Here is a 25,485-nt window from a genome sequence, read left to right on the forward strand (position 1 = left end):
TTATTTCCATAGCTGGTAATTCCACTTCCCCACCAGCACTTACACACTGAGAAGATCCCATTCCTATACTGCACAGAGCTTTGTTAAGATTAAGAGTAAGATTGATAAAAAAAAAACACACACAAAAACAAAACAAAACAAAAAAACACCGAAACCCGTTTCCAAAATCTTATCAGCATAGTTAGTGCTGACTGATACTTTCTCAGCCAGTCTGGACCAGTCTGTTTTGAAAACACTTCCAGCATGTATGTTCCTGGTCATACACAGGTAATAACAGCCATTCAATCTGACAAACAATTTACTGTGCTATAAAGCCACTCACTAGTCAAAACTACACTTACACCATGCAGTGGAGCATCCAGTTTATTACTAATACATTATGCCAAAGTAAGTAAGTGCTGGCCAATACCTACTTACCTACTCAACGCTGTCCTTTACTCCCTGTATTCCCACACAGCTTGACATAGCTTTTCCTACTCAATGCCTTTCTGAAAGCAAATTTTGTGTGGTAGCTCTAGGTCCTACAGATATTAGTCAAGCTTTAAACGGTCCCTCAGACCCGACTAGGCAGTGGAACTTTCAAATCCCTCTGGAAAAGATAGGGCTGTATTTAGGGAATGCACATTGTTCGTTTGAAAAAGGTAACTAGAAAAGATATAATTCTTACATATTTAGTAGAAATAACAGATATTTGTCTTTAAAAATATAACACATGCTCAAAAGGCAAAAGGCACAATGGCAGAAGCATCAAGCGTGAGTTACCTGTTAAAATAGTAAATTTACTGAATAAGGGCTTTCACAAAGTTCCTATATAAGACACAAAACCAGAAGCTAATATCCTCCAGAGCAGCTAACAGCATTACCATTCCACCTGAAGCCTTACATCCCTCTTGTGTCATGGACTTCATCCTATAAAGTGGCCTTATCCTAACACTGGAATTTCTGCTGCTTTGCCTTCAGCAGAAAAAAATAAAATAAAGACCATAAAAAATATTTTAACTCCAAATAGGAATAAAAAAGAATTTAAATAGTGAAAATGTTGATAACATGCAATGCCTGTTCAACCACAATATCTCATATTCATCTGGCTTTCAGGTTATTTTACAGGTTTACTCACAATTCCCCACAGAAAGGCTTTTGTTTGCTTGTTTCTAAATCTGAATCAATAAATACCCACATCCCAATATTAAACAGTAGTATTTTACTTCTTCTAGCCAACATAAGCAGCGAGACTGTGTTTCAGCCCCCCCTCCCATGAATGTGGGCCCTTCTAGGAATAAGATCATTGGAGCTCACTAGCACCTGCTACTACTGTTACCAAGAGGGGATATTCAGAAATAATTGAGCTATCTATCAATTCCATTTCAAGTTCAAACACTGCTTGCTCTGTATTTTCAAATACAGCAGAATGAGATATGCTGAAGTTACCGAAACACCCACATATCCAAAAGACAAGGTTTGCTTCAAATTTGCAGAGTTTCTGCACTAAAATTAGTTTGGCTGAACTAGTTTAAGAGATTTTAAACAGTTAATCTGATGCTACTTCATGTAATAAAGACAGTTTAAATCAAAGAAGTAAAAACCAACATTAAAAAGCAACCTACTATGTAATTATCTTTTCCAAGGAAACATCAAAGTTTGTACAATGATGTACAACAAGGTACATCTTTTCCATGAGTTAAGTTGTTGGAAGTGACTGATGTGCTTCGAAGAGATGATAATTTATAACAGATAGCTAATCATTCAGAGAGTGAATTGACTCTCAATTTTTATGATGCAGTCATTCAAGCTATATTTTTGCCTTTGGAATTTAAGAAAAGCAAACAAGAATGTTTTCACTAAAGAGAAGAAAAGGCTTTAGTAGAAAATGTACAGGTATGCAAAGACACCTGCAGTTTTAGGTTTCAGTGGCACCGGAGCTTTAGGTTTACAAACTCACGGCTTGTAGCAAGTCAATAATACAAGGTAATAATGAATAACTTAAAAAGAAATACCATGGATGTTTGTTAATGAGATCCCTAGCATAGGAACATTCCATGATCAAATTCCTTTCTTCTTCTGTAATATCAAGGCTTAATAAAAACAGAAGTTCGCCTACCTTTTAATCTCATTTTATCACTCTGCTGGTATGTTAATCTGTCATCAAGATGTGGAAATCTGAGACCATAAATGTTAATTAAAATGACACAATTCAATTTGGATCCCAAGGAAGCCGTGAAGTTCAGTGCTTAAATGTCTCTAAGTGTTCTGTGGAAAGGTCAAGATCAAACATGTACAGATGCAATACACGCTGATATCATTTCTGTGTATCCATAGTGAAGTGGTGGAGAATTACTGCTGTAAGAAGACACGCGTTCTATACGGAAGGAAACACTGGATATCTTGCATTTATACAGAATAAATGTGTTTTCTAACTTAACTGGTGTTATTTCAAAGTTCTGTGTCATACGGCCACATTTCCACAATTGTGGTACAAATAACAGCAGCACACTGATCTTCACAAGGGTACTCCAGGAGACAATATAAAAGAACAAAGTGCTTTATAACCAGTTCTTTTATTCTACCTGCAAGGAAGCTTTCTGCATCATTTTCTATATTTGTAATTTTCCTGGTCTTTAAACACATTTCACTCATTGGTCTCCGCACAGCCAGGATCATTATGGAGAAACTCAGGGAAGTGAATTAATGCCTAATGACTGAATTGTTATGAATAGGAATTAGACATGTTAGAGCTTAAGCACCTAAAATTTTATGCCACTTTCATGTTCTCTAAAAACATGCAAAACAGAACAAGGGCAACAAGCCCAACACAAACAAAGATAAAACTTGAGGGAAGCATTCATCTGAGACAAGAAGAGATACAAATAAAAGCGACATATATATCCCCATGTTTATGAGCATTTATGTTTTACTGAAAAAATCTGTTTAATATTCTTTGTCAGCAGGACTGTGTGGGCACTGGAGCTTTAAACTTTTGGATCCCGTCCAGATTTAAGTTTAACTTTACAGCTCACCTTTAAGGACCGTCTGTAGAAACCATTATATCCCTGACCTTTCTGTTCTTCAGATGAAGTTAACAGATTATTTTAAGTGACCTACTGAAATCATTATGAGAGCTGCATGATCAGCAGGAATCAGAGTAAGAACATACTCTATATACAATTCAACAGTTTATGGCATAATAAATGTTTTTGTATTAACATTTTTTGTATCAACATTTTTTTTTGTATGAACAATGCACATTTGATCAACTATTCATTCTGACTTCAAGATACTAGATCTGACTAAATCTACCTTCACAGTATTGTTGCTAAGTGGTTTACAGTGTGCAACTTTTCAAAAGATGGTTCTACTGGTTTTAATCTATATATTAAAAGTGGCATCTTTGTTTCATGAATTTAAAGTCAAGCAGCTACACTGAATGGTGGTATGATAGCATATCCCAAAAATTTTAATATATTGTAAAAATTTGTAACTTTTAGTAGGTCTTTAGATTCAAAATAGTGAATATGAACATATTACAGCATTTACTCAGAATTTATTATACTGGGTTTAAGCTGAAACAAAGAGGGAAGATTCTCTACTAGAAATTGTACTTTCCTAGAATATACCATTAAACAATAAAGACACCCATTAAAAATATATTTAATATTCCAAATATTAACACACTCTCTGACTTGTATTTTTATGGTTCATCTCCTTGGACCTTCTAAGTAATTTTTATGTTAAAAAAATAAAATTAAAAAACAGACAATGTAATATCCCACTCTTCCCCCTCTTTATTCTTCTGTCCAGAGTGAATTAAAGGCACTTTGGCAACAAATTGAAGAAGATTTAAAAGAGGCATTATTAGGTGGCATATATTAAAAGCTTATAAGCATAGCAAAGAGTCGTGAGTTGTGTTGCTACACACCTTCCTCCTCCTTTCTGCTCACTCACTCCTTATTTATGAACAGTAAATGACCACTGAGTGCAGTTCCACTGATAGCCCTAATGACAGTGAGGGCTTCAAATGAAATACCAAATACTGCATACACGAGTTCTCACTGAAATTAAGTATAAGTTAGCCTAATTAAGAATAGAATTCTTTGCAAATATGTATGTCATCAATAATGGTAAAATTAAAAATGCTTCCTACCTAAATTCTTCACAAAGCAAGCCTCAGCACTTTGCAATACTTTCCTGTCATAAAAGTGCCAAGTATTTACAATTCGCAGATGAGATCATACTCTAAAAACGTTAACGTCAGTGAAAAGGGGAGGGGGTTGTTAGGAGAAGGAACTGCAGTACAGTGCTGTTGGCGTGAGCAAAGCTGCCCCAGCGTGCCCAGCCGCTCCTTGGCCTCTCTGGACTACTGGAACAATATTTGCTGGTTGCTATGAGGACAGAAGTCATTGCCAATTCATCCCATTAACAAGACTGAACCTGGTCCTGCTTGATAAGAAAGGTTATTGTTTGAATAAAATGTGCTGATAAAATAATCCCCACAGGTAAAACTGATAGTTTTTATGTGGCTGAAGAATATCAAACTCATCCTTTGCAACCATTCATTTAAGGGCAATTTTTATTTGCATATTATCTTTGTCAGTCTTGTTTTTTGGTAGATTTGGGAGAACAATTTCTCATGTATTTCAAAGGGTACAAATAATTTAAGTATTTTAATAATTTCAACCCACAGGTTAAACAATCACTCTCAAATAAATCAAATTGTTAAACATTTTATTTATTTTGTAAAGTCAGCTGGAGGAGCTGTATGTCTGGCAAGCTGACTTGCATGCATCTCATGCATCTCACTGCATCTCATGAATAACGATTGAGGGGTCTGATCTTTTGGTGTTATATTTGGAAAGAAAGGACATTACATATAAGCCCAGCACACTAAAGAGCGTTGCTAAGAAGTTAAGCACTCAGACGTTAGGAAATGTCAAACAGCAACTGCTTACTCTTGAGAGAATTCACTGAGATGGTAACCATGTTTGGGAGAAGAAAGGATGGGACTGCTACTTGGTTTCACCACATTTACGAATGCCACAGGAAGGGCCAGAGTAAAGATCTGAGAGTTTGAAAGGGGCTGTTCTCCCTTCATTTGTCTTCAACTTGCTATATCCACTCCCGCTCCATCTCTTCCAGAGCCTCGGCTTTATCAAACAACATTCAGACTTCTTTACCATACCATGCCTACCTACTTACAAGAATTATTCATGTCTCAGGGCCTTTTAATTTCCTTGTTTCCTTTGCATGAATATTTCACAAGTAACTTCAGAGTTAACAGCGAGACAAAAGGTGTCATCACTGCCTTGAAAACAGGATTGTAATATACAATTTGAAATATTTAGAAAATATTTTCTTGGAGAATACAGTCTTTACATACTTAAGGCAGCATTTCTAGTGCTCTCAGTTGCAGCTGAAAAACATCATCTTTGCTTTAGGGCAAAATTCCTCAATCATGGAACCACATATAAACCCAGGAAGAACTGCAGGTTACAACTTGGCCAGCTCTGGGTGGATTTTCATAGGTGTGGCAAAAAGCACATCTCTAGCACAAAGGTTGCCCTGTATCAAATTTCAAAATATGCCCTAAAGAACTGGCAGGATAATACATCTATTACTGGGCAGCATTTTCTTTGAATTTAGGCAAACCAAACACCTAATTTTCTGCCCATTCCTCTCTTAAAAAAAAAAAAAAATAAAGAAAAGAAAAAAGAGGAAAAATAAACCACCACACCCTTAGCTGTCACAAAATCCTTCCCAAAACCTTTTAATTCGTTGAAACTTTTGAAGTTAAGGAATAACACAGCTGTAGTCAGCATGTCTTCAAAGGATAGGAACAATTAAGGGAGGTGTGGACGCCCCCAAAGAAATAATGTATAATATGATCTCATTACAGTATCTGGCATCATGAATCAGAATGCATTTGGTACTAACGTGCCTAGGTGCTGATTCTCCCATGCTACCCATGGTAGGGCTCTGGCAGAAGGACGGAATCCCACAACCCCTCCAACAAAACCTTCTGTTGCAACATCTATCCAACTCCAGCAGGAGGTGAGATCAGACTGGCTTGATGGAACAGAATAGTTGTGGGCCTGAGTCTTTGTTGCCCCCCACCCTGCTGAATCCTACTGTTGCCTTTTTAAGTTTTGAGAGTATTTGTGATAACTGAATCATTCACTTAGACAAGAAGCATCACTATCATAAGACAATATGGTAGGTGTGGTACAGGCAACGACGTTTCACAAGCCTTATATACTTTCTGATACAGACGTTACTCAGCACTTAATTCCATACCATGATGACTTGGGCCCCGTAAATAGAATGGTGGTCAGCAAATTGTAATCGTATTGAGTAAGAACATAGTTATTTCACTGTTTCATTTTCAGCAGTATACCTTTTCCTGTACAATAAGTAAAGTTATTTTTAAAGCTCCGTAAGTGACCAAAATGCTTTCAAGCTGAAAAGATTTCTAATCCCTTCAAACATCCACAGCCTGCCCTCCCCATGCCCCCTGGTGCTACATGGACACGTGCCATGGTCTCTCCACACAGACTTCAAAAACGAACAGACACACATGGTGCAACAAACAGTAGAAGCAGATGATAATTGCAGGACCCATCACTATACTTTTGAGCACTTATTCCTGTTCTGGGCTGTGCTGAGAGTCAGTGAAATAACACAAATCTGTTATTTTAGTGTGCACATTTAGGATTACACATTCGTAGCATAGTCATGAACCGAGTACGCTGTTCTTTAGTACATACTCCAGTATACCTTTGTATATGAGTAATAAGTCCTTCCTCAAACAACTGTATTTTTTAGCTTTTCCATCTCTCCCCTCATCCAGTTAAGGCATATTTAAGAAGAAAAAAAAAAAAAAAAGTGCAGACTACTTTTCAAACAAGAAGTCTGCTCTCTGAGGTGACAATCTAATTCCAGAAAGCAGTGTGAAATGAAGCTAGTGTCTCTAAAAATACATTACTTTTCAAGTTACTTGATACCTTCACTCTCCCAGAGAAAATTTCCTGCTTTGGCTGATGGCCAAAAAGATTACATAGTAAGAGGCCATATCCTCTTGCCTTTCATTATCTAGGTTATATTTCATACTATTACAATGTAATCAAAATACTTCCTTTTTAGACAATATTTGGCCCTAAAACAGGGCAACATTTTTTCCACTGGTATTTTTTAAAGTAGCTACTCTGAAGAAAAGCATCATTGAATCTCAGCATCTCTTGATGTTGCCTTCATGCTGTGATAAAAATCAAAAGTATTCTGTTAGATCTGTGATGACTACCCTCAAAGGGTTCTTGGGCTATAAGGTTTCACCAAGCATAAAATTGGAGGAGTGAAAAGGATTCAAATACTAGGCAAAACGATCATTTTGTTTTTCTCAGCCCAAAAGAGGCATACTATAAGAGCTATAAATAGGAATAATATAAACATAATATAAACATATTAATAATAATAAAAAGAAAAAATATACAGAAAAATAATAAAAATAAATAAAAAAATATTAAGACTTATTTTTTAAAACTTACAACAATTACAACCTTTGTTTCTCTCACTTTAAATTCCTCTCCTTATTACTGTGGAAAACCAAGAAAATCTATTCCAAGTTCCATTCAAAACAAGACAAGAAAATCTCTACAGGATTTGGTGGCCTTACTGAAGTTACACAGTGCATATATAAATTGTCATTCTGGAAGAAATTTTTTTTTTTTTTTTAAATCATCCCACTGCTAACTAAGGGTTTTGCATGGAATATATTTTGAACTGTGAAACACTGCAGACTCGCCTTTTTTGAATGCAAATATGTTTGTGTGTACAGGGCATATTTCAGCAGCTACACACGTATTTGCTAGAATAAAGCAGAATAAAGGAGTGAGGAGTTTTGGACTCTGATGGTAGCTCTGCAATGGGGTATAATGCCCTGGTTATAAACACTGCAGCTAAGTACAGACTTGTCACAGTCATTCTCTATGACTGTGTGACTTCATGAAAGTCTATGCCACAACTGAGAGGTGACTACAGTCGGGATGCAGTGGAGCTACAAAACAGTAAAATTGAAATCCAATGAAGACTGCAAAACTCCCACAAGATGGGGGTGGGAAAGATCATATTTGTAACTTGCACCCAGCTCCATCCAGTCAGCTATGCCTTGGACTTGAATCCCTGGCTTGGTTGCATCCTAGGTTATTCCTGTGTATGAGAAGAGTAAGTTACCAAAAGATCTCCTAAGAACCATTGTCCTAAATATTTCTTTAGTGCTGTAACCTGGTTACATCAGACAGAAGGCCAAGATCTTTTCTATCCAGTAGGTTGTTCTGCCTCTCCGTTGTTTCACACTGATGCCTGAGTTTAAATACAAGGGTTTAAGAGAAGTACGTGACAAGTTACATTAATCTCTCAGACTCCTGAAATGAGTCTTCTAGTTTCCTGTTTACTGCACCTCCTTTTGATAAAAGGTTATTTTGAAATGGGAACAGGTTTTGCAACATGTTTGCTTGCTTGAAGCTCAGACATCTGAACAAACTGTTAGAATCCTTAGATAACACTCAGGAGCCTTCCTGTCCCTGGCTCATTCTCCTTAAATAGTGATATGCTTCAAAGCCAACTTATCATGCAACCTCTTTTTGCTTCACTCAACTATCAAATGAAAATTGGATGACACTTGCAAGCAACATCAAAATATGACTATGGGATTACCATCATCTTAATATAATAATAATTATAATTATAATTATTGTTAATATATTAAAATCTATTGTGCCTATTTATTCAGGACCTTGAGTTTAATTGAACTCTTTAGTATAACAACTTACCTTGTGTGGTTACTAAAACAATGTTTCCTCTCCCCCCCACAAGACAGTGACATTAAGACTAACCTAATGTGTTCCCAGAGCTATTTTGTAGAAAGGTTGCATCTGTCAGAAATGAATCTCCCTTCAGCAAAAATGGTCAATCCGAAATATTGTGGCATTCCATTCTTCAGTGAGTGGAGGAAAGGTTCAGTTTTCTCACAGGATTCACAGAAGAAACCTAATAGAGCAACTTAATGATTTCAGCTTTGAGTACAGGAAAAAAAGTACTAAGAAATAGATTTTTTGTTGTCGTACAGCACAAGTATGAAACGAACAAACAAGAAAATAGATTCAATATAATATGGAAAGTGAAAATCAAATGAGAAGTATGCAGTACCATTCACTAAACAGTACTCAAGAAAGAACTCAAAGGTTGAAAGCATAATTAACAATAAAAAGAAACAAAGGTATTCTAATGAACAACAGAACAGCGATTTGATAAAATATAAAGCACCTTTCATGTATTCAGAACTTCATGGGAAGGCACGAAAATCAGTATAGTTTTATGGAAGTGAACTACTGACTAATGCAGATACAACTAAACAAAATAGCTCAGCTCAGCCGAGATAGTTGCTTTTAATATTAAAAAACGACAGCAAGAGTATAAAGAAGAGGTACAATTAACCAAAACTCCTGCTCATGTTGTAGTGGAAGAAGAATAAACAGCTGGGTGAAATACCTGGCAACATATTGAAAAACTTCCCTGGTCTAATTGACAATCCTGCAGCTCAGTTTCCACAGCCTGCTCTGATCTGCAAGTTTTATTTGAAAACCAGGTTGAACCTGAGGCAGAGGGTAGAGACAACCCTAGAATTGCATTCTGGATGTTGTGCATGAGTGGGATAACAGACCATTGTCTTATGATGAGAAAGAGGAAGCTTTCTGAATAATTAAAGGACAAAGTAGGAAGGAAGAGAAGGAAAGAAGAATCCTTAAAAACAGATATAAAGGGTTAACTGACAAAGTCACTTGATTTTTCAGAGATACTTGCTCTTCTATGAAAAAAGGTCTCTGTTCCTTGAAACGTAGGTTTTATGAAAATTGGACGGGCACAGACAGCAGAGTTAAATGTTCTTCCCCTCCCCCAAAAAATTATCACTTGATTTTTTCCGGTGAATTATTAAAAACAATTTCTAAAACAGAATTCCTCATTTGTAAAACAAAAACATAAAAAACCGGGAACTTTATATCTTCTGTTTTATTTGTTGGTCTTTACAGTGTTCTACCTGTATTTTAATTACGGGATACAAGGATCTGTTGGTTGAAAGAAAATACATAAGCATGTGGTTGGCAAAAAAGGCTATCAGGTTGTGGTATTCCATCTAAACCTGGCTCTGGGAAGCTCTGCACCATCACTTATGAGCATGAGATAATAAGATTTTGTCTACAGCAGTGGGAGTCCTTAAAGAGATGTCAAAAAGAGATTGAACTGGAAATAAATAATTAAACAAATAAGGGCAGTGCCTAAGGCATCTCTAACATTCCTATGTAGCGTCTGTTTCTTCAGTTCTTTTATTTTACCCATAAATAGTATGTTTGCATGTACCGTAGTTTTCTTGTACTGCTAATTCACGGAATGCCTTAGGCATATATGGGAAGATCCATGCAAAGGGTCAGTGGTTCCTCATGTCTCCCTCTATCAGACATTTGCATTCCAAGAAGCTTTATTAGGTGTGTCAGGAGAGCCTTTCTAAGGCATCAGGGACTGCTTATTTCACCACTGACATTCCTTAGCTAAGGAAGCTGTTGCAGTACTGTACTCTTCATGGGAAAACACAGATACGCTGTCAAAAATACAGCTACAGCACAAACAGCAACTACTACACAAATTTCAGTAAGTATTAAAAGGGGACACTTCACTTTGAATTGTGGTAAATTTGATACATCATTCTCATCTATGCACCTTGGAAATACCCCATGCAGTTCTTAAGGCAGTAAAATAAAAATAGATTATATCCAGAAGAGCAACAGTTTTTAAAAGATTAGCTGGAAGCAAAAGCCAGGCTATTTGCAAAAGCATCCTTAATAAAGCATCACATAAACAGGATGTATACAGAACTTCAGTGAGGACGTCTACATCTAGCCCACCATGTCTTCCTTCAATCCACCCTTGGTTTTGGTGTATAAACCCTATTGCAACACTGAGTAAAGTTTCAGGCTGTAATAATCTCTGCTCCGAGTGTTAAGATTGTATCTTCTTAAGTAAAATGGAATCTTTTGGTCCATTTAGATGATGAAACAGACAGTTTCACGGCTGGTGCAGAATAAAGGGAGCTGTCAATGCCCTGGACAAACTAGAGACAAGAAGAACTTTGCCAGGCAACATGTTTCAGTCTGATAACAGACTTCATTGAAGTTCACAGGAGATTCATAGCACACGTGATAAGGATTACCTGAATAAGGGCCTTCTCTGAAAAACAGTTGAATTTTGTTTTCAGAAAGATTAGTATAAATTTTCTCCCTCTCACTTGAAAAATGAGAATCAGTACTTTAGATTGAGTAACTTGCTCTAGGAACAAAAAATAACCTCTTAGATTAAAAGCACTTTAGTTCTATTAACATATTCAAGACAAAGAGCTCTTTGCCAAAGAAGCTCTTTGGCAATGTCCTTCCTGTACTGTTTCCCATTTATTATGATCCTCTATCATTTTGGATATTCATCCTATAACTTCAGTACTAATCCACAGTTAGACAGTGCTGATTTCTCCCTTTTCCACAAAAAGGTGAGGAATTAATACTTTCCTAAAGTGAAATACCAGATTAGATTCCTAAATCCTGAAATACCAGATTAAAAAAAAAAAAAAAGAAAAAAAAAGTGGTGGAGGAGGGCAGAGGGGCAGAGAGACACAAGACGACAAAGAACAGCAACAATATTCTTCTATATTCTTCTAGCTATTTTCTTTGCTGTATCACGTGCAAAGCACTGAATTTTCTTAATCACACATTCATAAAACAAAATCAGATAGAGAACTAAATTAAAGTAGCAAATTTCCAAGCCCTCCATCTGTGAAAGTCAGCATTTTCATTTGCACAATGAGCCCCACACACTAGCTTTGGATTCTTAATTAAGTATGAACAACCCCCCTGAACTGAGGGGTAGTTACAATATGTACCACCTGATTTTCCAAAGGGTCTAAAATTTAATCTTGTGTATAAGGGAAACCCGATAACATGATCTAGTAGAAGATATCCCTGCTGATGGAGTTCAAGAAGCAGGGGGGTTGGAAACAGATGATCTTAAAGGTTCCTTCCAACCCAAACCATTCTGTGATTCTATGACTACACCACAATTCTCTTTCAGGAAGCAGAAGACCTGAGGACAGCACTACAAAAATTCAGTCTAGAGACACTTGGTGGATGTCCACATGGAAAGAGACACTTGGAAAGGATGTCCACATCCTTTCTTGTTCTGTACCAAAAAGCAATTTTTATCTTGGCCTAGTGAACCTTTGAGAATGCCAGAACAAGAGAAAGGTGAACGCAGTTGTCACACTATGCATAAGTTAGGATCATCCTTGGGAATCGGCATGGTCACTGAGGCATGTGGTGCTTTTCCTGCAGTTTGAAGTTTCTAACCATCACATAACAAAGCAGCCTTAAAATACATAGTACCAAGTAAAATACTCACACTTATAATAGTAGGGGTTACCCACAAAATCCTGCAATGTCTTTTAGCCAGTCAAACTGCACAACACTAAAGTTAGCAAAGTAGACTATATGGTTAATTGAAGCAATAATTAATGAAGTTGAGTGGTGTGTAGAATGCAACGTATTGAAGGGCATGCCAACTTTGTGCTGAAGGCTGAGGTACTAGTGCCATCTTTCCAATAGGCAGGAGGCAGAGTATGAAAGTCTGCTTTAACAGAGAGCAGTACTGATTCGAAAGTTACCTACCAACACCATCCAGACAGGGAAACTTTAATAGTGCATCTACCTTCTCAATTCAAAGGATGATATTTCTATCCTCGTGTCATACACCTGAAGAACTGTCCTAAAGACAACAGTAGTGTAGGAATATAATAAGGTGAGCCTGCTATAACTGTTAAATTAGGAAAGGCCTTCATTTAAAGCCAATTTCTGCATCAGTTTATACAGGAATTTGCCATGGGTCTTATACCACTCCTGGGTTCTGCTGTGACTTTGGCTGTAATATCATACTATGTAAACTCACATACAGCCAATATTCAGGTTGCCACTTACCTGAGTTATGGCAAGAGTGGTGTTTCTTCTATCCAACAAGAGATTTACTTGATCTCATTTAGTTTGTGTTTTAGTTATTAAAAAAAAAAGCAAAGGAGTGTAGAGGGGTGCTTTAGTGAATGATTTAGAAATCCTCTGAGAACAAAGAGGGATTCTAGGCTGAAGCACTGAATCACCAGCCTCTGAATTTGCAGTCAGTAGTATGTTCTAGAATTGCACTTGGCATCTGTAATAATTCTCCAGCTAACTGCAAATCGCTATCCCCACCTACTTCCTTTATAGGTGAAGTCCCCCAAAATTACATCTCACAGGATTTGTGGAAAACAGGCTTTTATAGATTCCTTCTGGCCATATGGCAAGCCTAAGGAAGCTCAGATAGAATCAAGTCTTCCTCTGTCCCAACCCTCCGTAATTAAACTTGAAAGCCATCACCAGCGGCAATACTGCTTTGGAAAAAAAGGTGGAAACCATACAGTAACATTTACCTCTGTAATGCTGCAAATATTTTCCTTCACACTTTACTACACGAGAGACTCTCTGTACCAACATCCCCAGCAAATCATAAACTGAGAATTAAGCTGCACATCTCTCTTGTCCTAGAGGAGAATACAGTCAAGTCTTTAGATCCTGCCGATATTAACTGTCAATAAAGACAGCAAGATACATACGCTGTGTGCAGTATGTGGGAAAAAAAGTAGAGTTCCACATTCCTGTTTGGATTATATTATACTGCTCCGTAACTACAATTTAAGCTCTGCCTAAATCAACAGTGTGTCCTGGAAGCCAGGAGGGCCAACCACATCCTGGGGAGCATTAGGCCCAGCACTGCTAGCTGGTGATGGGATTGTCCTGCTCTGCACTGCTGCTGCCTCACCTCAAGTAATGTGTGCAGTTTTGGGCATCACAGTATAAGAAGGACATAAAACTATCAGAGGGTGTCTAAACAAGGGCTACATAGATGGTGAAGGGTCTGGAGGGCAAGATGTATGAGGAGTGTCTGAGGTCCCTTGGTGTGTTCAGCCCAGAGCAGAGCAGGCTGAGGGGAGGCCTCATGGCGGCCTGCAGCTCCCTCACAAGAGCAGTGGAGGGGCAGGAGCTGAGCTCTGCTCTCTGGGGACAGCGACAGGACCCGAGGGAACGGCATGGAGCTGGGACAGGGGAGGGTCAGGCTGGGGGTTAGGGAAAGGTTCTGCACCCAGAGGGTGGTCGGGCACTGGGACAGGCTCCCCAGGGCGGTGGTCACAGCACCAAGCCTGATGGAGTTCAAAGAAGCGTTTAGACAGTGCTCTCAGACACACGGTCTGATTTTTGGGTGGTCCTAGGTGGAGCCAGGAGCTGGACTCAATGATCCTGGTGAGTCCTTCCAACGCAGGATATTCTGGAGATGTTAGAACCACAGAATCACAGAAGAATATCTTCTAGTAGCAGGGATTCCCAAGCATTCTTAAGGAAGCTAACCAAAGCAGACCTAAGGAGTATTTTCCATTCTGAGTTTTTATCCTTTCCACATTTGCTTCACTGATGATTGATTAAATATAATTGTAGTTTAGGAGACGCAAAATCCATATTAAATTTAAAAAGCTGTTAACGTGCAGAAGTGGAAATTGAGAGACTATACCTTTTTATTTATTATTATTATTTTTAAAATCAGTTTGGAATAAGATACTAGTCTTCTACTATGTTATATTATAGCTATTATTAAAATGAGATGTCTCAGTTTAGTGCATGAGAGAACTCAAGGAATTTAGTAATGTAAATCTCATTCATAGATTATGGAATTCATTTTTCTGAGGACTCTCCACAGGGCAATTATGAGAATTACATTTTCTATGGACCAGCCATTCAGAATTAAGGCAGATCCTGAAAAACATTCTCTTTCCCCACTTTTTAGTCATACCTTTAATTTTGTGTAAAAACTTCCCTGGAAGATTTTTGCCATTTTTTAAAAAAACACCAAAACATACACTCACTAGCTTTTCTTTATCCGATTGAGACAGCTCAATTGGTCACTGCAGATATTAAAAGTGTTTGGTTTGCACAGCTGGTAGATTGGCTATTGATTAGTAGCTATGGCAGCTATTTTAATATAACTCTTTACAGTTTAAAAAGCAGAAATTTCTGAAGGGATATAACTGGAACTAACAATGACTTTAACCTATAAAAGTATTTAAAATGAAGAAGCTGATTTTACATATTTAGAATTAGAAAAATAAAAAGCCACTGTTATTCATTACTTTACATTAGTTAGTTTAGTTATCTACAAAGTTTCATTCCTGTTATTTTCTGAACTAATTGGTTCAGCTAGTATTGTTAGTCAGCTAGCAGAGGAACACACTTCCAGGAAGAGAGAAGCAGATCAGAAAAAGTTTTTATGACTTCCCTTTCTACCAAGTGGGGATAACTGATACTAGCCAGCACCCTTTTTAATCAGCCTATACTGGAAAATAACAGATGTTCACTATTCAAACACCTTAAAATTTAAAAAAACTAACTTACATAACTCAAACTAACTTACATAACTCAAATGTGTATTGCATTACTTATTGTTTTCCAGAACAATGCTTAAGTTGAAAATAATCATCTTACTACTTACTTAAAAATAAGCAAACATGTAATCTTAGTTACCATTTCATTCCAAAGGCAAAACCAAAATAAAACAAAACAAATTATTTAAGCAAACTGAATTCAAATCTTTAAATATAGATAATTGTCATTATAAGATCCGCGTTTCTCCTTGATCTCTGGGCTTAAGTATAATATCACAAATAATATCTCTGGGCCGAATCATCATGGCATTTACTATCCAACATAGGACATCTAGAATAAATAACTACAGCAGTGAGTTATTAAAAACACTTCTACCTTCATAAAACAAAACAACAACAACAAAAAAAAACACCACAACAAGAATAAAACAACTCCTTTTCTTCCTTCTACAGATCATACAATGATCACTTGTCTTAGACACTGAAGGCATTTATTTATCTGACTGATAACATCAACACTTATTTTTGCAATGTTCTCTAACTTGACAATCAACAGGAACACATGTCAACATACAAAAGAGAAAAAGAATTTTCATTACTGATTTTGCAGATATTTCAGAGTGCCACTGCATTGTTACTGGCTGTATTTTGTTCAAGCAAACGTGCCTGTTAAACTAATCATCGCAATTTATAGTTTTTTTGGACGTGGTTCCACTTCACTCTCTTATTCCCAGGAGTAAACTGTGTAAGTACAGCACTTGGCACCCTTAGGGAAGTTGATTTGAACACAGTTTTCTCCTGCAAGAAGAACTGTGCTTCAAATCCTAGGGTATTTTTTTATTCCTGCCTCTTGAAAGCAAAGCTGTCATAACACAGAGGGTCACACTTGACTGAGGAGACCAAGATTCCCTTCAGAACTGGCTGTCAAGGATAACAGGTTCTGACAGCATCTGATACTATACCTGGCCCCTGATTATCAGTGCATTATTAGTGGAATGGTTAAAGTGCAATGCCACAGGGAAAAAAAAAAAAAAGACTAAGGATGCTAGATTGTGGCCAAATGTTAAGCAGTTTTCTATGAAGTTTTTTACCAGCTTATACTTGTCAAGACTACTTTACAGGAGTAGGAGGCCCCCATTTCAGGTTAGTTCAGTTAAATGCCTGCTTAGGCTACTCACAGGACAAGCATTTAAGTGATCTTCACATAAGCAATGATTTACTGCTGGGCCATGTGTTATCTTTGTGGCTAAATTGTTTGTGATATTTAAAGAATTCATCTGGCTATGTCACCTGTCAGTTGTAACATAAACAAGAGATGGATTCTGTGTCTAATCTCTTTCCCTTGGCCATCTGAAAAGCACATCTTTATATAATTAGAGGAGATAAACTAAAGTTGCTCATACATTATACGGGTTCTTTATAAAGCATTGAAATACTCAGATGAAAGGCACTGCATAAATACAAAGTATTCATTATGTTTTATGAAATTAATGCACACATGCACTGCGAGTATACATTATTAATATAACGGAACAATAAAAATCACTTTGATTTGAAGCAGCATGTTAGTGTTAGACTAAAAGAAACATCTTCCTGAGGGACTTGTTGCACAAAAATTTTGGTCCTCTACTTGCTTTCATCTGCAGGTAGCTGGAGGGGGGTGGGGAAGCAGTATTTTATGAGTGATTCTACCTGCTAATTATCTCCAATTCCCAAGTGTTTTTAACTTATTACCCTTTCCCACAGGAAGTCTAAGCTATTTGAGTTCACACTGCTATTATTCTTGAGTTTTGTACTCATTTACACTGAGTAGTATCACACTAACCATAGCATATGACTTAAGGAAAAGAAGGTTCTTGGTGTGCAGTCCACGGTAAACACTTCAATATACAGTACTTCGGTACATCAAATAAGATGCTTCCATATAGACCATTTTATAGACTCCTTTGCAACTAACAGGCATTTTTGTATGTAAAAGTGAAATTGTCTAGTTGGATTACCTCTTCTCTAACCAGATTTCCTAGGCATATATTCAAGAAGTCTTCTCATTTTCTAATTTACAGGAACGTGTCATGAATACTTGTTCAAGTTTCCGATACTTAAGCAAGTCCCTTACTATTGCGGTTCCTTGTAATTACTCACTATTGCTACCGACCAATTCTCTTTTGTATCATCTCAGGCAAGAGAGCTGACAGGGCACAAAATAGCAATAAAGTCCATTACTTCCATTAATCCATACAAAAGTTTTCTGGAGGACAAAAGCTAAAAAGCACATAGAAAAATCTAGTGGGACACCACCTCCGTGAAGGTTTATTCTATAGAAAGCTGAACTTCGAAATTCTGTTCGTATTGTTATCTCCTCCATCCATCACTGTGGACTATTTTCCTTTCAATATCTAAAAGCATACAAAACAAACAAAACAAACTAAAAATGGCAACAACAACAAAAAATTTATCTGCATTTCATTCCTAAAGAACAAGGAATGTGAAGACTTCTGACAACAGAAAATGTTTTGTGCATAAATAACATGGTGAGAAATCTTTAGCACGCCTCAGATATAAACAAAATAGTTGTTCTGCATATAATGCATCTTCAGAGGTTTGCAAAGGTCTGCCTAAACAGGAACAACAGACTTCTTTCATCATTATACCCTTTGAATATGTCTACTGCATACTGCAAAAAGCTTCCCAGGATTTTAGTCTCTTTCTGCCAAACTCACTGTTGATCAGAGTAATGGGTTTCACTGAAAGAGAGATCTTCAGTGGGGTTCACAGAACTAACAGGTCTATTTACTACTGTTCTTGCACCAAACACCTCAACTTCAACATTCCTGCTCACTTTCCACCTCCGTGTTCCGGGTAGGAAATAAAGATGTTATGGGAAGGACTTGCTCTCTTATTTTTATGTGACAGGGAATAGGTGGGTAAGGGATTTTCTTTTACTCCTTCCTTCACCTTTGTATGGGCTTAATAGACAAGCCCATAGCCTATTAAATGATTCACATTTAATAGAGTTCTCTTAAGTGTACTGTAAACTGTAAAACTCATTAGAAAGAACACACTTTCCAGATGAATTCTAGAACTAACAAAATAAGCACATTTTTCACTACTGTTTAACAATATTTCTTCTATGTTTGGTCTATTAAAAGCTCTTGACCAAAAGCCTTTTCTACCTCCCTCAAGGTCCCGTCAGCCTTAATTGAACGAGGTATAATGCTTGCAGTCATCAGCTATGCACGTTTTCAGAAGTCTTATTTGCTCAATGTCATCATCCAGATCTCTAAAGTTAGCTTTCATATTGTCAAGAATGCACTTAGCAAGCTTGCTCCAGACATGTCAGCTTTGCATTATGAAAGAATTCTTAAAGCATCAAGTTTCAAAGTGATAACTGTATTTACTTCATTTACATTTATAAAGCAACATATTGTATCTTACAAAAGTATGTCCTGTTTAAGTAATGTTCTTAAACTGCTGTAATTAACTTTAAGCAGCTTAAACAATCCAAGATGTGGTATTGCCTTTAGGCAAAAGAGCAAACATGTCAAAGAATATTAAGCATAATTATTTAAATAGGATTAGGTATAGCACTGCATACCTGTTGAACGTTCATAAGTAATGATACCAAAAGTACTGACTCCAAACACTTTGCCTTATGTAAAGTCTCACTACTCCATTTCCCTTCATATTTCATACAAAAGAAAAAAAAAACTCCACTCCTTAAATATGTGGATTAATTCCCACCTCTATTCTACCCAGTCTCCAAATTTAGTTTTTGTTTTCACAGATCAGTGCTTTCAATCAGTCCGTGACAAGCAGATTGTTAATGTATTTCCTCACTGTCAGACTTCGTGGCTGTTGATGCTTTGCACAATAATGGAAAGGCCCAGAGACAATATATACAATTTATAAAAATAAATGCTGAAATATGAAGTAAAAGCAGCTTCTTGGAATACTGCCTTCGGCACTATTTTAGTGCCACTTCTGTTGGAATTCTGATTTTAAAACTACTTCAATTAGGCTTTTTTTTTTTTTTTTTTTTAACTGAAAACATTTAATATGGACAAAGCTAGTACAGTGAAAGAGCTTTCTGAAGACATATGGCGCCTTGTTATTTTAGCATTCATACAAGTCTCGTTCAGTTCCTATGTAAGTAAGAGTCAAAACTTCTTTTATATATATATGTTCATTCTGCAGATAACAGCACCATTGTACTCATTTTAGAAGAGTATTTTTCTGTAATTTAATTCTAAGCTTTTCACAGTTGCTTCAAGTGTAGAATCAGTTTAAAACACACTTCGATAACATTTTCTTCTAATCTTTGAGTCTTTTTATAAATACTAGTTATTAAGTGATTTATTTGTGGAGCATTAGCAAGGAACTTCAGATCTTCATTCTTTTAATGAGAAGCAGACCAAAGAATAAAGAAGCTAACTGAGATTCTTTTAAACTCTCAGTAACATAATCAGAAATACACCAAAACAGAGATATTGCCATTCAAACAGAAAACAATAAAGTAACTAAGCTGGAATCTTCCTAAATGCAATTTGAAAGAACAGTCCTAGTTTCAACAATTATCTCATTGTTTTTACACAATTTAACATCCATCTTTTATAACATCCATCTTCAAATAAAGAGATGATGATAATCCTGGCCCATGCCCCTACATCTGATCAGCTAGTTTGGCATCTGCTATGTGGCTGGCTATGAGGTCTCACAGAACAGGTAACTGTTCAGCTTGTTCTATTTGCAAGAACATTAATACCTTTTTTTTTTTTTTTAATTTAAATTTTTTTATTTTTTTTATTTTTTTTTTAATTTAAATGGGTATTAATATTCTTTTTTTTTTTAAAAAAAGAGAAAAGAAAAAAAAAAAGAATATTAATACCCATTTCTGATTTTTCTTGCCTTTTTTTTTTTTTTTTTAAATGATACAAAATTGAAATTTGCAGAGATGTTCCAGAAAGTAGCATTAGCAGCAAGTATTCTTCAGTCATTCTGCAATGCATCAGCAGCTTTAAATGGACTTGTCTTTCTCCACTGCAATATTGACTATTTAGGGGATATTCAGGATCATGGAATGACTCAGGTTGGAAGGTACCATCTAAATCATCTAACTCCAAAATCCCTGCTGTAGGCAGGGATGCCACCCACTAGATTGGATTGGCTAAGGCCCTGGCTTTTATGTTTTTAATTTTATTATTTTTTTTGAGAAGGGCTTGGGGGTTTTATGCTATATACCATAAAACTTTAAGCTATGGAAAGAGGGGAAACAGATTGCATACATGATATAGCGTAACCATGTTCCTAGTAATTTTAACATTACGATTTAATTATAATCTAGAATGTCTTTAAGGAATCAAATGAAACCAAACACACTTGTTTGTTTGTTTATCTTTTAAAATAATGAATCCTCTCTTCCCCCAAGAGTTAGGACTTCATTTAACCCAAACTGCACGCAAGGATTTGCTGTGCAGGTCAGCACGGTCTCCTGAGCATGACATAATCCCTGCCCTGCCGGGATCCCTGCCCGGCTCGGCTCGGCTCAGCCGTCCCGTGCTGTCGCAGCGCCCTCTCCAGCCCGGCCCCAAGCAGGGTGGCAGCGATGTTATCTCTGCCGAAAGGACCAGCGGGGGCAGCTGTACTTCAGCTGCCCCGTCTCTCCTCCCTTCGACAGTCACGACGAGATTAAGACTAAAGGAAAGTGTATTTTTAGTGAGAGATCACAAAAAGCAATTCTTTTTTTTTTTTTTTTTTTTTTTTTTGTAGTAAATATGTCATCTTTAAGTGTATTCACAAATTTGTGTGCTGCTGCCAGATGGAAAATTATTAATGATTATTAAATAAAAGCAATTTGAGGGTGAACCATGAAAGTGTATTAAACGGGCAATCAAGGAGCTTTACAATGGATGGAGAGGTTGGAATGAAGCATATTTGCTACAAGTCAGCAATGATGCGACCTGCAGGCTATGAAGATAGCATGATTACAGGTTCCAGAAATGGAAATAAACAGAGTTGTAAATTAATTGATACTGATGAGACTACAGCATGCTTGATTTTTAAAATCACATACTAAGTATATGTAAAAACATAATAGACTGATCATGGTAACAGTCAAGTGAACAGTAAACAGCGAACAAGTGAGCAGTGTCTAGTAAAACACTGCCTTTCATAATTGTACCTAGATCCACCGTTTTACTTGTTTGGGATCAGCTGACTTCTGTTTGTAGGATGATCTAAGTTTTTAGCTTGAAAACACAGTGTTACAGGAAAGTGATTGCTATGTTCTGTTAAGGAAACGTCAAAAACTTTCAAAAAAATTATGTTCAGATGTAACTAAAGAACCTTTCAGAAAGTTTGCATGAGGAACTACAAACTCTCTCCTGTCTAAACAGGATTTTTTTTGTACAAATTTTTCCCTTAGGACTATTAAATATGCTCAAATGACTTTAAACCAAAATAGGTTGTGAGGAACTATTAAATCAGACATATAGTCTACCTGTGGATGTGCTAAGCAATTACATTAGCATTAAGGCTCAGACATGGAAAGCTACAAATACTGCCTGTGCAGTGCTGGTTCCCATTAGTTTTAGAAGCAAAGGAAGGGGGCAAGTATTATGAATTACTCAGCCCTCAATGGTACTGCAAATGTAGCTGTTACAATTGTTATAAACACATTAACAAATAATCTAATACAATAATAAAAGGTATGCTGCAACTACTTTTGTATGTGTATTGTCATCTAACAGAACCATGTGCACATAAATTTCACTACAAAGCAGTAAAAAAGTTTTGAAATGGGGACCATCTTACCCTCTTCTGGAAACATCTTACTGAAGATAATGTGAAAATTTCATAAATCTAGCCAAGCATCATCTCATAATAAAGACTCCAAATTCCATTGGTATGGGTCGTGGAAACATTCTAATTCATTGGCAGTAAAAAAATACCTGTAAGCTTCATACATTCCCTTCAGGGGTAAATGAGAATTCTTTCACTTATATTAATGAGGTAAGATACACAGAATGCCATTTCTGTTTCTAACTTAGCCATGTGATTCTTGAATCAAGGAGAACCTCATTTCCCAAGCCATGGAAGACCAGAGTGCTAAAGAGATCTGAATCTCTTATTCCATGTGCTTATGAACCATGTGCTTATGACACACAGTTCTTATGTGACTTATTACTTCTAAGCAGGTCCACTGATACCTTTCCTCAGTTGTCTTCCCAATCAGGAGATGATGATATCTAGTGACTTTGCTAAAGCACATGCACTTACCTGACATCAGGGACCGGGTTGCCAGCAACTCTGCACTCCAGCAACACTTTGTTTCCTTCAGCAACTTCCTGGCTCCGGAGCTTCTGAGTGAACTGAGGTGGTGAAGCCTGATTGATGAACGGGTGGCAAAGGACCGTTTCACTCTGAGTGATGCTCTCCTTTTCAGAAAAGTGCTCTCCATTGAGATGAACCCCAGATAATTTTGCCCCGGGCTCAGTTTCTTGATGTAGCTTATCAAAGTCCTGGTTCCTTGAGGTACTTAGAGTTGATTGTTTCTTCTTAGGAGAGAGGTATCCACTGTCTGGAGAAGAAGAGTTCCCATCAGGACTTCGGCCTCTTGTCTTTGCTGCCTCTCTAAATATAGATGACAGCTCCTCAATGAATGTGGCAGCTTTGTCACACAGCTTATTCCTGAAAGGAACTTCTCCCTGGGATGCTAATTCAGAATTTGGGCATGTCTTGGGTACACCTGGACCATGCTGCTCTGAATGTTTCAGGCTTCTAATAAAGCTGGGACTAGCAGCTAGCAAAGGTGAGGTGCCTGCTTGCTTCCTGGAGACTGTGGCAAAACAACTCGTTGTTTGAGGTGAGGCGAACTGCTCTTTTGGACTCGTCGAGGGAATGTGACTTGCAGCAGAAGTCAGACTGCTTGTTTGAGGCCTCTGTAAAGTATCTTGCTCATGCAATTTGGTATCCCAGAAAGAAGTGTGCTCTGAAGCACTAGAAAGAGAGGTGTTGAAATGAGTGAACTCTGCTGCTGCATTCTGATTCTCCTTCACAGAACTGGCAATTGCTTCCCGAGCTATATCAAGGCTCTTACATATCTCCTCCTGGGTAAGGAAGGCAGAAAGTTCACTTGCAAATTCTCCATTCTGCGTGTCTGATAGGGAATCACAGAAAAAGTCATGGCAAGATGAAGCATCTGACATGTTCCCAGGATATCCCTTATTGGTGCCTCTCTCTGCACTGTAAGCCTCCTTCAGCATTAAAGAAAGAGGCAATGATTGGCCACAGTTTCTGTCTTGCATGCTGGAAGACACAAATGCAACTCCTTAACAACAACAAAATTAAGAACTAAAGCAAAAACAAAACACTGCTATATCCTGGTTCCTGTAAATTGGACATCAAACTGGGAGAAGAGCAAAGCCGTGTGGTGCATACCTTAGTTTGTATTTCAAAACTTCAAACAAACCAGAACTAAAAATTGGCTAGATGGAAATTAGAGCTCTCAGAAGTCATTTTTCTAATTCATCTTCTGTTGTAACTTGAAAGACTTCCTTCCTTTCTATTGCCTAGCACTAGCTTAATTCTGCTGGACCAATCCGAGCAATTTATCATTTCACAGCAATACCATTACACTTGACCACTATTTACAGTCGTGATGATTCGGGGAATATATTTACTTTTCTTTTTCACACGGGATTGCCTTCCAGATAATTAGACACTAAATCATCACATTCTGAGAGAAAACAATGTGAAACCATTATAAAAATTTACACATTTACAAGTGCCAAGGATGTTTGGATCAGAATTTCCAAGTTATCCTTTCTTATCAACACTGATGATATGTTTAATACTGTTGTACTTCTTGTGTTAATGTTTCTAAATTTGGTAGCTTTTAATACAACTTAGTAGCAGTTCTCTAGCCACTGAAGTGGAATATCAAAACTACCACATGCTAAGAGTACAACACTAAGAAAACACATTTCACAGCCTTGGTCATCCTGCAACATAGGAGCATATAATATGTACTCTGCAACAGTTTGATAAAGTACAGAAGCATCTATGCATCTTCAGTTTTTCCAAAATTTTACAGTGAGGATGAATATTCCCTAACTCTGTAAAGCCAGCAAGATGAGACATCAAAGAAATCTCTCAAACCCCAAGACAAGGATCTGCCTGAAACTCCATTTACTGAAATTTATTTGTCCTGCCGGTGACTAGACTGTGGATGACCTGATCTTAAAAGTAATTGATGCTTTTGCAAAGTATTGAATTAAATTGAACATCAATGTTTTTAATTACCCTTGACAATTATTCTCTTCTGATGATTTCTATGAAATAAATTCTACACAAGATTTTTTAAAGACTTTTTTTTTTTTTTTCCTCTTAATGCTCCAAAGTATTTCTGCAGTGAAATATAGGTGGCTTGACAGTCATGAGATTCACCCAGATGCATTTTACATCAGCTTGTGTAAGCTCCAATTACCTTTAGTCACTTCCCTGGGGCTTACCCGGCATGTAGTCATTAACTGACTGATAGATTATTGGAATTCTTGGCCTGGCAAATGCATCTCTTGATATCTCTGCTTGTCTTGCCAACAGATTACAACTTGACACATAAAAGAGAAGTACAAGGAAACCAAACTATTTTGGGATTTGAAACGTATTTTTATAGAATACGCTGATAGGCTTACTCTTTGATGGGATTACATCTTTCTTTCTTTTTATCTGTATTTACAGCTCAACAAATTTAGCAACCATGCCAATCTGCTGTTAACAAAATCTAAAAAGGTATATACAGTATAACTGACTACCACACAGCAGCTTTGAAGAATGAATCTGAGAAGCCAAGCAAACAGTTGGTCTAGAAGCTCAGCTGTTAAGACATAAGCTTAATGAATGCCAGGGAACCAAGGGTTAAAACTGGAGAGTGCCTGTCTCCCCAA

The 25,485-nt window shown here is 37.1% G+C and overlaps 1 protein-coding gene across 4 annotated transcripts in view; it reads right to left on the reverse strand.

Moving 5' to 3' along the window:
- Positions 1-25,485, reverse strand: part of PALLD (palladin, cytoskeletal associated protein) — a 192,832-nt gene that overhangs the window by 165,839 nt on the left and 1,508 nt on the right. For all 4 annotated transcript variants that reach the window (XM_082759682.1, XM_082759680.1, XM_082759681.1 and 1 more), the window contains exon 2: positions 22,817-23,845. In XM_082759682.1, the coding sequence (XP_082615808.1) occupies positions 22,817-23,844 (1,028 nt within the window). In that variant the 5' untranslated portion in view covers position 23,845. The remainder of the gene's footprint in view (positions 1-22,816; positions 23,846-25,485) is intronic.

This window comes from Aythya marila (genome assembly GCF_965140915.1).
Source record: "Aythya marila genome assembly, chromosome: 4".
Taxonomy (NCBI): Eukaryota; Metazoa; Chordata; class Aves; order Anseriformes; family Anatidae; genus Aythya; species Aythya marila.